General features: G+C 40.9%; 1 protein-coding gene across 3 annotated transcripts in view; it reads right to left on the bottom strand.

Annotated features, from left to right (window-relative positions):
- LOC118385533 (volume-regulated anion channel subunit LRRC8A-like) overlaps nucleotides 1–15,411 on the bottom strand; it is a 56,600-nt gene that overhangs the window by 21,545 nt on the left and 19,644 nt on the right. Inside the window, exon 3 of one of the 3 annotated variants that reach the window (XM_035772741.1) lies at nucleotides 1,499–3,069. The exons of the other annotated variants lie outside the window; for them this stretch is intronic. Coding sequence (XP_035628634.1) covers nucleotides 2,794–3,069 — 276 coding nt within the window. The 3' untranslated portion in view covers nucleotides 1,499–2,793. Of the gene's footprint in view, nucleotides 1–1,498; nucleotides 3,070–15,411 lie in introns of those variants that run through there. 3 annotated transcript variants of the gene reach the window in all.

The raw sequence follows: 15,411 nt of genomic DNA, 5'->3' as shown, positions 1-15,411 counted from the left end.
TACACGTTGGAGCAACGACAGTCGTTGATTGATTGTTTTTTTATAAGATACATTTAATGCTAGCTAGCAACTTACCTTGGCTTACTGCTTTCGCGTAACAGGCAGCCTCCATGAGGCAGGTGATTAGAGCGTTGGACTAGTTAACTGTAAGGTTTAAAGATTTAATCCCCCGAGCTGACAAGGTAAAAATGTGTCGTTCTGCCTAGTTCCTAGGCCGTCATTGAAAATAAGAATGTGTTCTTAACTGACATGCCTAGTTAAATGAAGATTAAATAAAGGTGTAAAAAAAATCAAATTAAAAACATTGGCAAAATCGGCGCCCAAAAATACAGATTTCCGACTGTTATGAAAACTTGAAATCGGCCCTAATTAATCGGCCATTCCGATTAATCTGTTGACCTCTAGTCACAGCATCATCAGACTGAGCTTGTTGTCATTGCAGGCAATCTCAACGCTGTGCGTTACAGGGAAGACATCCTCCTCCCTCATGTGGTACCCTTCCTGCAGGCTCATCCTGACATGACCCTCCAGCATGACAATGCCACCAGCCATACTGCTCGTTCTGTACGTGATTTCCTGCAAGACAGGAATGTCAGTGTTCTGCAATGGCCAGCGAAGAGCTCAGATCTCAATCCCATTGAGCATGTCTGGGACCTGTTGGATCGGAGGGTGAGGGCTAGGGCCATTTCCCCCAGAAATGTCCGGGAACTTGCAGGTGCCTTGATGGAAGAGTGGGGTAACATCTCACAGCAAGAACTGGCATATTTGGTGCAGTCCATGAGGAGGAGATGCACTGCAATACTTAATGCAGCTGGTGGCCACACCAGATACTGACTGTTACTTTTGATTTTGACCCCCCCCCCCCCTTTGTTCAGGGACACATTATTCCATTTCTGTTAGTCACATGTCTGTGGAACTTGTTCAGTTTATGTCTCAGTTGTTGAATCTTATGTTCATACAAATATTTACACATGTTAAGTTTGCTGAAAATAAACACAGTTGAGTGAGAGGACGTTTCTTTTTTTTGCTGAGTTTACTATAGAATTCCATGCATTCCTATAGAGGACTGCTCCTACTGGGGAGAGCCAATATGACCGGCCGGTGGCCTCTCAATGGTCAATACATAGCATCAGTAATCGAGGGTTTATATATATCATTGGTCTCAGCCAATGATTTATATACACACTTGATTACTAATTGGGGATGCTGTGTTGAAACCACCACGCCTCCATCTTGGTACACCTTATTGCATACTTTTAAATTATATTATTTGGGCTAAACATACAAAAACATATTTTTTGGTGCATTTTTTGCATCAGCAATCCAGGGTTTATATACATCATTGGTCTCGACCAGCGAGCCTTTGCTCTGGGATCGTTTGCTCCTTTCTGATGTACTCCTACTCTGTGAGCATTGCTCCATTCATTTCAATCTGGGCCCTAGCCTTTACTAACAAATCCAAAACCGCTAACTTTTCAGAACAGAGCTAGATTCAAAACACCTAGCTGGAAAGTTTTATTCGGTAAGTAACATTGCGAGAAAAGGGAAATGACATATGTAGTTTATACATAAAATGAAAGTAATTGTGTGAACAAAGATTAATTAAGCTCCCTTTCCTCCAAAGTTAGGCTTTCCTCTCCTAATATAACTTGGGACAGTTGGTGAGAAAAATAAAACCATCAATGCCTAATTTTACAACAGCTATACATTTGTCTGCATATTTAGCAAAATCATGAACATTATGGTTTTAATCAAAGACAATGTGGGACGTACAGCACAGCATCCAAAAGGTAAGGCCATATTAGTAACAAGAGTTGCCTGGCTGGTCTTGAAGGAATCAGCTGAGGTGGCAATTGCCCTCCAAATTATGTTGTTTACTCCAAGTCCAATCGATAAAAGTCTCTCTTCTTCGATATCCCGGCAGAATATACTGCACTAACGTGTACTGTATAAGCCAATGCCGTATCCATGGACACTGTTTTGGAGTGCAAACATCTGGATCATTTTCATTAGGGCACAGTATCAAACGTTTCAAAACATTTTGCAACAGGAAACAAAAATATGTGTTTCTCATTGATAGTCCGTCTGTTTCAGACCATTTTCTTCCATTTGGTGGCTATAATGAACAGGGCCCTGCTTTGGATGTATTGCCATCGAGATGTGTTCCCTGAAGCCAGTCGGATCCTGTGTCCTCTCACTGCCGTTTGGATAAACACATACTGCTGGTATTGGTGGACTGTAGACTTTAAAGTGAAAACAGAGCACACACACATTGCTTGGTAGGCTACATGAGCCTCCCACTCCCATACAGCGTCTTTTTCATGTTGACCACTGGCTTTCTAGCAGTGGATCAGTTAGGCAGAAGATACTATTTTTTCTGAGTTCTAGGAGTGTGTGTGTTTTTTATTTTTACCACATGGGGGAACCGTGGGGGTACTGCTTAGCTTTGTAACCCCTTGTCCCTTTGTGGTCTCTGTCTATACTGAGACGACTCAGTACTAAAAAAGGGCCTCGATCTCAGAGAGGTTTCTGTCTGGTTAGTCTGTTAAAGAGCATCTTGTGAACCTAAACAAACTAATTCAACCAGTAAAGCCAAGACACCAACCAACCATCCTTCTCTAAACGTACGTCCAGAAATATTGACACCTCTCTCTCCTTCCCGATACCAGTGGAGGCTGGTGGAGGGAGAAACTGGAGGATGGCTGCTGATTTAAAATGACATCATCCTCCACTGCCAAATACCCCTTCTCTCTCCCGCTTTCCTCCTCGCCTTAGGCTCTCTGGAGTCTCTCCTCAGACCGGCTCTTTGTCGGCCCTCCACAGCTGCTCTTTGACCTCGGGGGGCAGGGTGTTAAAGAGGTCCTCCTCCACCACTAGACCACACCTCTTCAGCAGCCTGCACTCTCCCAGCTCCACGGGCAGGCACTCCAGACGGTTCCCCCGCAGCTCCAGCTGGGTCAGGCCAGTCAGCTCGCCAAAGCGCGAGGGCAGAGTCTGCAGGCAGTTGTTGCCCAGGTTAAGGGTGCGCAGCTTCTTGCACTGGAACAGATCCGGCGGGAGGGATTCGATCTGACAGGGACAAGGAGGGAGAACAGAGAGAGGATGAATGTTGAAAAATAGTAGAAAGGTTCTTGTATTTGTTAACTTCTCCCCAGTGCATAGTTAACAGCTATATTTGTAATAGCAGACTTGGAAAAAGAGTTGAGAGAAATCCGTGCACTGTTCCCGCCGTAGTTACCCAATCAAAAACCAGTCACACACCAGCCCATAGAACTTTAAACCAATCAGAAACAAATCAAAACAATCTGCCCTAAAGCAAAGACTGGCATGATACCCCAGCCAAGAATCTAGAGTAAATTATTTAGGTAGAGGTACAGACATACCGTGCATTCGGAAAGTATTCAGACCCCTTGACTTCATCCAAATTTTGTAACATTACAGCCTTATTCTAAAATGGATTCAATTGTTTTTTTTCCCCCTCATCAATCTACACACAATACCCCATAATGACACGTCAATATAATAATTGTAAAAAAAAGTGAACTGAAATCACATGTACATAAGTATTCAGACCCTTTAATCAGTACTTTGTTGAAGCACCTTTGGCATCGCTTACAGCCTTGAGTCTTCTTGACGCTACAAGATTGGCACATACATTTGGGGAGTTATTCTTCTCTGCAGATCCTCTCAATCTCTGTCAGGTTGGATGGGGAGCGTCGCTGCACAGCTATTTTCAGGTCTCAAGAGATCAAGGACATTCAGAGACTTGTCTTGACGCCACTCCTGCGTTGTCTTGGCTGTGTGCTTAGGGTCGTTGTCCTGTTCGAAGGTGAACCTTCACCCCAGTCTGAGGTCCTGAGCACTCTGTAGCAGGATTTCATCAAGGATCTCTCTGTACTTTGCTCTGTTAATCTTTCCCTCGATCCTGACTAGTCTCTCAGTCCCTGGCGCTGAAAAACATCCCCACAGCATGATGCTGCCACCACCATGCTTCACCGTAGGGATGATGCCAGGTTTCCTCCAGACGTGACGTTTGACATTCAGGCCAATCTTGGTTTCATCAGACCAGACAATCTTGTTTCTCATGGTCTGAGTCCTTTAGGTGCATTTTTGCAAACTCCAAGCTGGATGTCATGTACCTTTTACTGAGGAGTGGCCTCCATCTGGCCACTCTACCATAAAGGCCTGATTGGTGGAGTGCTACAGAGATGGTTGTCCTTCTGGAAGGTTCTCTCATATCCACAGAGGAACTCTGGAGCTCTGTCAGAGTGACCATCAGGTTCTTGCACACCTCCCTGACCAAGGCCCTTCTCCCCCGATTGCTTGGTTTGGCTGGGCGGCCAGCTCTTGGAAGATTCTTGGTGGTTCCAAACTTCTTCCATTTCAGAATGATGGAGGCCACCCTGTTCTTGGGGACCTTCAATGCGACATTTCTTAGTACCCTTCGCCAGGTCTGCGCCTCAACACAATCCTGTCTCAGAGCTCTACGGATAATTCCGTTGACCTCATGGCTTGGTTTTTGCTCTGAAATGCACTGTCAACTGTGTCAACTTATATAGAGAGGTGTGTGTCTTCCCAAATCATGTCCAATCAATTCAATTTACCACAGGTGGACTCCAACCAAGTTGGAGAAACATTTCAAAGATGATAAATGGAAACAGGATGCACCTGAGCTACATTTCAAGTCTTATAGCAAAGGGTCTGAGTAGTTCTGAAAATAAGCTCTGTTTTGATTTTTTTTAATACATTTTCAAAAAATTATGTTTTCGCTTTGTCGTTATGGGATAGGAAAAATGACTTTAATCGATTTTAGATTATGACTAAGATAAAATGTGGAAAAAGTCAAGGGGTCTGAATACTTTCCGAATGCACAGTACATGTACATATTCTATAATAACTTATGCATCATGCCTACACTAACACCTGTTATTATTGGCTGCCATCTGTTGGGACAACAGCACAATGAGTGCATCCTATATAGATTGTTAATTTAAGACAATTACGATCAGAGTAAGCCGATTTACGAGCCTAAAAATAGCCTTCTCAAATTACAAATGCTTTTCTTAGCTACATGCGCTGAAGATGTGAGTTGGCTGGGGCTACTTTTTGTTCTTCGAGCAAAAAAACAAAAACGTAGCACATTGGTGTTCAGCTGCAAGCATTGGATCCTCGTTAGGGCCCACCTGGGAACGACGTTTTGCAAATTACGCAACTCATTTAAGTCAATAATGTGCAAATTGCAAAGAGAAGACCCCGGAGATGATCGTAAAAACGGAACACAGAGGGGTTCCTTGTAAACAGGGCTAATTTGGAACACAGAGGGGTTCCTTGTAAACGGGGCTAATTTGGAACACAGAGGGGTTCCTTGTAAACGGGGCTAATTTGGAACACAGAGGGGTTCCTTGTAAACGGGGCTAATTTGGAACACAGAGGGGTTCCTTGTAAAGAGGGGTTCCTTGGGGCTTGGAACACAGAGGGTTCCTGGAACACAGAGGGGTTCCTTGTAAACGGGGCTAATTTGGAACACAGAGGGGTTCCTTGTAAACGGGGCTAATTTGGAACACAGAGGGGTTCCTTGTAAACGGGGCTAATTTGGAACACAGAGGGGTTCCTTGTAAACGGGGCTAATTTGGAACACAGAGGGGTTCCTTGTAAACGGGGCTAATTTGGAACACAGAGGGGTTCCTTGTAAACGGGGCTAATTTGGAACACAGAGGGGTTCCTTGTAAACGGGGCTAATTTGGAATGCATAACAACACTCTGTTCCAGGACTATTTTCAGTAATATATATAATAATAATATGCCATTTAGCAGACGCTTTTATCCAAAGCGACTTACAGTCATGTGTGCATACATTCTACGTATGGGTGGTCCCGGGAATCGAACCCACTACCCTGGCGTGGACAAAGGAGTGCAGCAAAGGGTGTTTAATAGTTATCCAACTTCATTGGGAGGAATGATGTTTGAAATTCTTTTGACATTTTTATAACGTTTTTTTTTTAAAATCATGATGAAAATGTCATTTTTTAGACCTATACATGCCTTCTGTAAAACCATATGACCTGTGAACGTGATAAAGACAACATGTCGGTGCCATTATACTACTTATACTGTGCTTTAAAATATGAAGTATGTCTTGAATCTAAAATATAATTTTCACGTTCATTAATTAAACTACCCTTTTGAATTTGTTTATTTTAAGACACTTTGTTTGGAACAATATACTCCACAAGTACATCACATTTCCAGAGTGGGCTCTCTGCTAATTCTGAAGATATGTAAAATGATATGAGCACCACCACCACAATGTATGGAAAAATGGATTCAAAGGGACCTCCCTCTGCTGGTGACTTGCTGAATGTCCTAAATGTGGTCTGTGATTGGTTAACCTCCCAAGGTCGATGTCTGCACCCTCACAGAAATCAAATGAGCTAAATAAACATCCCATACAAATCAGACAGTTTTAGCTAGAGATGTTTTTTGTTGTTGCATTGGATGCGTCCTAATTCTAGGATACCCACATAACTCACAAGACTTGTCTGAAGGTCCCCCGGTACAAGTTGAAAAAATTGATATATATATATATATATAAAACTCAGCAAAAAAAGAAACGTCCTCTCGCTGTAAACTGTGTTAATTTTCAGCAAACTTAACGTGTAAATATTTGAATGAACATAAGATTCTACAACTGAGACATAACCTGAACAAGTTCCACAGACATGTCACTAACAGAAATGGAATAATGTCCCTGAACAAAGGGGGGAGGGAAGGGGTCAAAATCAAAAGTAACAGTCAGTATCTAGTGTGGCCACCAGCTGCATTAAATACTGCAGTGCATCTCCTCCTCATGGACTGCACCAGATTTGCCAGTTCTTCCCCCAAGGCCAAATAGGTACCAGACGTGCTCAATGAGATTGAGATTCGGGCTCTTCTCTGGCCATGGCAAAAAACGGACATTCCTGTCTTGCAGGAAATCACGCACAGAACGAGCAGTATGGCTGGTGGCATTGTCATGCTGGAGGGTCATGTCAGGATGAGCCTGCAGGAAGTGTACCACATGAGGGAGGATGTCTTCCCTGTAATGAACAGCATTGAGATTGCCTGCAATGACAATAAGCTCAGTCCGATGATGGTGGGACACCGCCCCAGACCATGACGGTCCCTCCACCTCCAAATCGATCCCACTCCCGAGTACAGGCCTCGGTGTAACGCTCATTCCTTCGAGATATATATACATATATATATATGTATATATACATACATATATATATATACATACATACACATATATATACATATACATACATACACATATATATACACATACATACACATACATACATACATACATACATACATACATACATACATACATACATACATACATACATACATACATACATACATACATACATACATACATACATACATACAGTGGGGAGAACAAGTATTTTGCAGGTTTTCCTACCTACAAAGCATGTAGAGGTCTGTAATTTGTATCATAGGTAGTACACTTCAACTGTGAGAGACGGAATCTAAAAGAAAAATCCAGAAAATCACATTGTATGATTTTTAAGTAATTAATTTGCATTTTATTGCATGACATAAGTATTTGACATGTCACTACTTCACAGGGGCAGCATTTGAAGAATTTTTTTTATCAAAATGTGTTTTTTTTTGGCAGAAATGCCTTTTGGAACATGTGAACGTTCATGTGCCTTAAAAAAAGTTACTTCCATAAATATTAATACAATTGTTAAATATGACGAGCTTAGTTGGTTTCGCCATGGAAAAAGTGAGGAACCTTCCCACTAGCCATGATTAGCTGAGAATGTATGGGCTGGACATGCCGGGAGTTGAGTTTGGATTGGTCTGCCATGTAGTCCGCTTCTGTCTATAAAGGTTCAAACAAGATGATGCTACAAACAAAACTTTGGATAAAAGCGTCAGCTAAATGGCATATATTATTATTATATTATTATATATAAAACAAAGTTAAAGGGTTCCAGTCTACCGTGAAGCGTTCATCCACGTATACAGGCAAGAGTCTAGCTACATTTTCCAGATAAGTTTCTAATTTTGTCAGAAAGTCATTTTTATTGCAAGTTAATGCATACTGTTAGCTTGCTAGCTAATGTTACCTGTATGATCTGTGTAGTAATATTATTAAAATCAGAAATCCATTTGCATTGCTAGTTATAGGATAATGTTAGCTAGTTAACATTGAACCTAGTGCGTTAGCTTTAGCTACCTACATATTCATACTCTTGCTAAGACACTTAGTAGTAGTATAAGTTGGGGTTACGCCGGTTCATTGTTTAGCTAGCTAGTTACATGTCTAAACAAAAAAAGACTACACTTTGGCAAGATTATTACATGACCCATCAAATTAGTAGGTGTGTCTGGCAGTGATTACGGCCATCAAATGTATTTTATGAACATGTATATGTCTAGACAATAGTGACCCATCCACTTAGCTAGATGTGGGTGAGGGGTGGTTAGAGTATTTCCTTCACATGACCCATCAATTTAGACAAGTGTGTCGGGTAAGCGTCATCTAATAACGATAAAATGTTTATAAAATATTTTGAATCTGGACACTTTGTTTTTGATATTGCTCCTATGCAAGTATTATCCCTGTACCGTTTACACCTTCTGTATCCTGTACATGTGACAAATAAACTTAGATTCTATTTGATTTAGTGTGGGTTTACCACATGGACTCTCATGTGAACCCTTAACCTTTTGCGTGTAGGGGGCAGTATTTTTGTTTTTGGCAAAAAAAAACGTACCCATTTGAAACGGCCTATTTCTCAGCCCCAGAAACTAGAATATGCATATAATTGTCAGATTAGGATAGAAAACACAAAAATGTCCAAAACTGTAAAAATATTGTCTGTGAGTATAACAGAACTGATATTGCCGGCGAAAGCCTGAGGAAAATCCAATCATATTTTGAAACCTCTGTGTTCCTATGCATGCCTATCCTCCATTTAAAGGGATATCAACCAGATTCCTTTTTCTATGGCTTCCCTAAGGTGTCAACAGTCTTTAGACATAGTTTCAGGCTTTTATTTTGAAAAATGAGCATGAAGGATCACATTGCGTAAGTGGATAGGTGGGGGCTCTCAGAGTGAGTTTTGCGCAACTGAGTAAAGCGGCCATTGTTCCTCCCTGTCCTATTGAAAAAGCTACACACTCGGTTGATATATTATCGAATATATATTTTAAAAACAAAATGAGGATTGATTTTAAAAACAACATTAGGATTGATTATAAAAAACGTTTGACATGTTTCTGTGGACATTATGGATATTATTTGGAATATATGTCTGCGTTGTCGTGACCGCTCTTTCCTGTGGATTTCTGAACATAACGCGACAAACAAACGGCGGTATTTTGGGTATAAAAATAATCTTTATGGAACAAAAGGAACATTTGTTGTGTAACTGGGAGTCTCGTGAGTGAAAACATCCGAAGAGCAAAGGTTAAAAACAAATTTGATTGCTTTTCTGATTTTCGTGACCTAGCTACTTAATGCTTAGTGTACATAATGTTATGTTAGCGCTAAACTTACACAAACGCTTGGATTGCTTTCGCTGTAAAGCATCATTTCAAAATCTGAGACGACAGGTGGATTAACAAAAGGCTAAACTGTGTTTTGCAATATTGCACTTGTGATTTCATGAATATGAATATTTTTTAGTAATATTCTTTGACTGTGGCGCTATGCTGTTCAGCGGTTGCTGATGACAATTATCACGCTACCGGGATGGGTAGCGTCAAGAAGTTTTAAGAGGGTGTGAACGATGCTGAATGGGTGTAGACAAAGATGAGCTCTCCAGTAGGTACCAAAACAGTCAAGGGCCATTTTAGTTATAGCCTAATGTTAGCTAGTCAACATGGAACCTAGTTTGTTACACTCTGAAAAGTGGGGTTATACGTTTATCAACTTTAAATGCAGAATTACTTTCCCACTGTTCCTCCACGCTCCCGAGCGGCACAGCGGTCTAAAGCACTGCATCTCAGTGCAAGAGGCATCACTACAGTCTCTGGTTCAAATCCAGGTTGTATCATATCTGGCCGTGATAGGGAGGCGCACAATTGGCCCAGCGTCGTCCGGGTTTGGCCGACGTAGGCCGTCATTCTAAATAAGAATTTGTTCTTAACTGACTTGTCTAGTTAAATAAAGGTACAATAAAAATAAAGATACAGTGTATGACATACAATTTTCTACCTCTGAGTCTCTACTTTTATCCAATATAAAAATAGAATTTCAGATTTCGCTACATAAGACCGAATTGAGGCGGTGGGTCACATATGGAGACTGTTCAGTAACAAAAATAAGGGGTTAAATACGTACATGTAAAAAATAAAATGAATCTCTCAGACCGGACAGACTCTTCAGAACAAACTTCCTTTAGATGTTTTGTTTGGACTATCTGTTGTTCAAAGTAGTGAATCTGTTATTCCATGCATTTGTATGGGTTAATAGCTTACCGACTCTTATGGGTTAAACATCCTTCCTCCCTATGAAGTTTCTACGCCAGAAAAATCTGAGATACCAAAAATATTTGGTGGAGTGGAATGGCCTTAAAACCATGATAATAGTATCGTTTAGAGTAACCATCTGATCCCTCACACAGCAGATGCCCACCAGAACACAACAGGGAGAATGTTGTAATTCACCTCCCAGAATTCCTTGCGAGCGCTAAGCATGTTTCTCACTGTGAACTCGATCCCTAAATAAATCAATTGGATGAACGGCGTGTTAAACCCGACAGTAATGCACGTTAGACATTACAGGCAAATTGGTTGTGAAGAGTATGAGGTCAGCTCATCAGGTGATCCGAGTGTTGTTCATGCTTAATTCACAAATTGGCCCATGCAAAAACATAAATGACTAGCGCTATGGCTAAGTCACCTCACATTTATATAATTATAAAGATATATTAAATGATGTAATGTGTTTACATTATACATGATGTATATTTACATTATATATTACATTTAGTTAGTGTTAAGTGCTAGCCTACACTAATATTATTCTCAAAACTCTCTTTAAAAGTCAGAAATTAGTTTGAATTTGCATAAGTCAAATAATTCTTAAACGATTCACAAAACTCCTGAATGAGTCTAAGACAGTATAACCCTGAGGTGTTCTGTACAGAAGACAGTAAACCTTTTCCAGCTATCATTGGGGCTGCAGGTAGCCTAATGGTTAGAGTGTTGGACTAGAAACTGAAAGGTTGCTAGATCGAATCTCCGAGCTGACAAGGAAAAAAAAAAAAAAATGTTGTTCTGCCCCTGAACAGGCAGTAAACCCACTGTTCCTAGACCAGTTAACCCACTGTTCCTAGACCAGTTAACCCACTGTTCCTAGACCAGTTATCCCACTGTTCCTAGACCAGTTATCCCACTGTTCCTAGACCAGTTAACCCACTGTTCCTAGACCAGTTAACCCACTGTTCCTAGACCAGTTAACCCACTGTTCCTAGACCAGTTAACCCACTGTTCCTAGACCAGTTAACCCACTGTTCCTAGACCAGTTAACCCACTGTTCCTAGACCAGTTAACCCACTGTTCCTAGACCAGTTAACCCACTGTTCCTAGACCAGTTAACCCACTGTTCCTAGACCAGTTATCCCACTGTTCCTAGACCAGTTAACCCACTGTTCCTAGGCCAAGTTAACCCACTGTTCCTAGGCCAGTTAACCCACTGTTCCTAGACCAGTTAACCCACTGTTCCTAGACCAGTTATCCCACTGTTCCTAGACCAGTTAACCCACTGTTCCTAGGCCAGTTAACCCACTGTTCCTAGACCAGTTAACCCACTGTTCCTAGACCAGTTATCCCACTGTTCCTAGACCAGTTAACCCACTGTTCCTAGACCAGTTATCCCACTGTTCCTAGGCCAGTTAACCCACTGTTCCTAGACCAGTTAACCCACTGTTCCTAGACCAGTTATCCCACTGTTCCTAGACCAGTTAACCCACTGTTCCTAGGCCAGTTAACCCACTGTTCCTAGACCAGTTAACCCACTGTTCCTAGACCAGTTATCCCACTGTTCCTAGACCAGTTAACCCACTGTTCCTAGACCAGTTATCCCACTGTTCCTAGCCCAGTTAACCCACTGTTCCTAGACCAGTTAAACCACTGTTCCTAGACCATTATTGTAAATAAGAATTTGTTCTTAACTGACTTGCCTAGTTAAATAAAAATTGTTGCATCTAATAGGATGGGGTGTAGGACACACTGTTCAAAGAATGACACTTTTTTAGGAGCTTGACTATACTAAATAGTCCTAAAAACGAATTCACTAGACATTTTGACCTCATATTGGCTTGAAAAATAAGTACAATACCAAAATAGTGATAATCACCCCAGAGACAAGTTCTCTTTATCTGCAGCCAGAAGTGTGACAAATTAATTAGCGTAATACAACTGTTCATCTGTGTACTTCAATTTAAAAGAATATATATATATTTCATTTATTAATTTTCTGCTTTACAAAACAGACATAATGACAGCAAACAATACACTGAGAATACCCCCCCCCACCCCTCAACTGGAGACAAATAAATGCATTCAAAAACAACAGAACACAACATTGCTCTTAAGGAATTGGCACCTTGCTTCAATGATATATGACATACTGCACAGTATAAGGACTATGCTCGGCATTAAAAAGAATCACTGTGGATCAGGGTTGGTTGCAGGTTGTTTCCCATCATCACGTGAAAGATACGTGATAAAAAATGGCTGCCTTATCTTAAATGTATTAGATCTGCCAGAGATGCCATGTGGAATACTTTCTACGTGTAACAAGCTGGTGACTTCAGCTAACCAGGTTTTAAAAACAGTCTCCTTATTCCAAAGGCTCAAAATGTTTATTTTTGCAATAACCCTGCCATATTGTAATGTTTTTTTTGTTCCCAGTGGGTTAAAGCCGTTAGGTGCTGTGACCTGCCTAAAACAGCAGTTTCCGGGGCTGGTATGAGGTTACAGCTGTATACTCCTGAGAAGCACTTAGAAATATCCTGCCAGAATGTGTGCAGTTTGGGGCATGACCAGAAAAGGTGACCCAGGGTACCCTCTGCAGATTTGAACTGAGGGCATATCGGAGAGACCGAGGGGTAGAACGAGTGTAATTTGGTACAGGAATAGTGTAGTCTGTGAATCACTTTGTATTGAGTAAGTTGGTGTCGGGAGTTTATCGAGCACAAGTGAATATCTTGAAGCAATCACCCCAACAGTCATCAGTAATCTCTATAACAAGGTCTTCCTCCCAGGTCTCCTTCAAATGTTAGAGTAATATGCTGTAAAGTTATCTACAAAGCTGGAGATCAAACACATGGAGCCAGGGGCGAAGTTCATGAAAATATACAACTGGTGGGCAGGTATAATTGCCTCAAAATGTGGTATATTTAAGTAAACGTAGTTTCTTATCTGAAGATATCGGTAGAAGTTAGATGCGGGGAGATTGGGGGGCAAAAATATTGATGTAAAGGTAATAGTAGTAATGTCAGAATAAAAAAAAGCATAGTTATGTCATACAGAGAGGTCTCCGGTAGACCAAATGTTTTCCTTACGATACCATTTTTGCATAAAGTTATTGCCAGTAATACCTGTAGAGGATTTAGTTGATGAAAAGAAAAGTGCTGGAAGAGAGGTGTTGTGTATATCTTGGATCTACCATGCCAGGGTATGCATTCTGCCAATAAACCTAATAAACCTGCCCAATAACAATGTTGAAAATTTGGTAGGCTCAGGCCACCTAATTCTTTGGGCTTGATTATATGTTTTTTTAGAGATCTGGTGTACTTTGTATCCCCACACAAAAGGCAAGATAATAGAATCCAAGGATTTGAAAAAAGATTTACTTAAAATATAGCCAAATTCTGAAAGAGATAAAGGAATCTGGGGAGTGTAACAATTTTAATAGCGTTAACACGGCCTATCATAGATAGAGGCAACACTCTCAAGATCTCAATGTTGCATTTCAACTTCCCTATCACGTCGTGGTAGTTCAATTTAGGGTCCTTGGGGATGACTACCCCTAAATATTTAATTTAGTCTTCTGTGAATTTAAAAGGTATATGTTTAAGGAACTCCCCTTTAACCTGTTGATCCTACCCCCTACTTTTTCGAACATTCTGTTAAAAATCGCGCAACATTTCAGCGCCCTGCTACTCATGCCAGGAATATAGTATATGCATATGATTAGTATGTGTGGATAGAAAACACTCAGATGTTTCTAAAACTGGTTAAATCACGGCTGTGACTATAACAGAACGTGCGTTTCATCGAAAAGCGCAGGAAAATCTGATCACTGAAAACTGTAAAATATATCAATGCGCCACTTGAATGTATTGTTGAATAGAAACCACATTACCTGGAGCCGAGGTTGCAATACCTACAGCTTCCACACGACGTCAACAGTCTTGTCATTTGCCTAGGATTTGTTTTTTGGTCAAACGAACAAGAGACAGCCCATTTCTTCCGGTCTCCAACAGGATATTTTGGTTGAGATTTATCCGGACATTATTTCAAGACGTAGAGCTATAGAATATACATCGCCCCGTGATCAATTTGATCGATTATTAACGTTTACTAATACCTAAAGTTGCATTACAAAAGTATTTCGAAGTGTTTTGTGAAAGTTGCGTTATAAAACGCTGTTTTTTTCCTTGATCACACAGTCTTCATAGATCGATATCTAGGCTATATATGGACCGATTTAATCGAAAAAAAGACCCAATAGTGATGTTTATGGGACATCTAGGAGTGCCAACAAATAAGATTGTCAAAGGTAATGAATGTTTTATATTTTTATTTCTGCATTTTGTGTAGCGCCGACTATGCTAATGATTTTGTTTACGTCCCCCATTTGTATTTCCAGATGTCTAGATGGGACGCCTGCGTGTCGGGTGGAGGTTAAGAGGCATGAATTCGCTTTTTTGCCAGTTTATGGTATACCCAGAGAGTTCTCCAATTTCTCTGATTCGATTTGCTCCAACAGCAGTGGAAATGACTCTTCGGGGCGTGAGACAAACAAGATGATGTCATCCGCATAGAGCGAGATGCAGTGATCAACCTTGCCTATGTTTAGCTGAAGCAATGGCAGGACAGCTTCTGATACAGACAGCTAGGGGTTCCATAGCAGTGGCAAATAGCAACGGACTCAAGGGGTATCTCTGGCTGCAGGAATGTTAAAGTGAAAAGGAGCGGAATTATTGTAATTAGTGAAAACTGAAGCCGTCAGGCACGCATATAGTATTTCATGCCACGAGACAACACTCTTGCCCAGACCAAACTCATTTAATGATTTCTGGTGCGTTAAGTGCAAGTATTGCAATTTTAGAATAAAGATTTAGTAGCTCTTCATACTGTCCCTCGAGGGTGGCGATG

Source organism: Oncorhynchus keta, chromosome 6 (genome assembly GCF_023373465.1).
Source record: "Oncorhynchus keta strain PuntledgeMale-10-30-2019 chromosome 6, Oket_V2, whole genome shotgun sequence".
Classification (NCBI taxonomy): domain Eukaryota; kingdom Metazoa; phylum Chordata; class Actinopteri; order Salmoniformes; family Salmonidae; genus Oncorhynchus; species Oncorhynchus keta.
The sequence above is the reverse complement of the archived record's forward strand: the minus strand, read 5'-3'. Positions and strand labels throughout refer to the sequence as shown.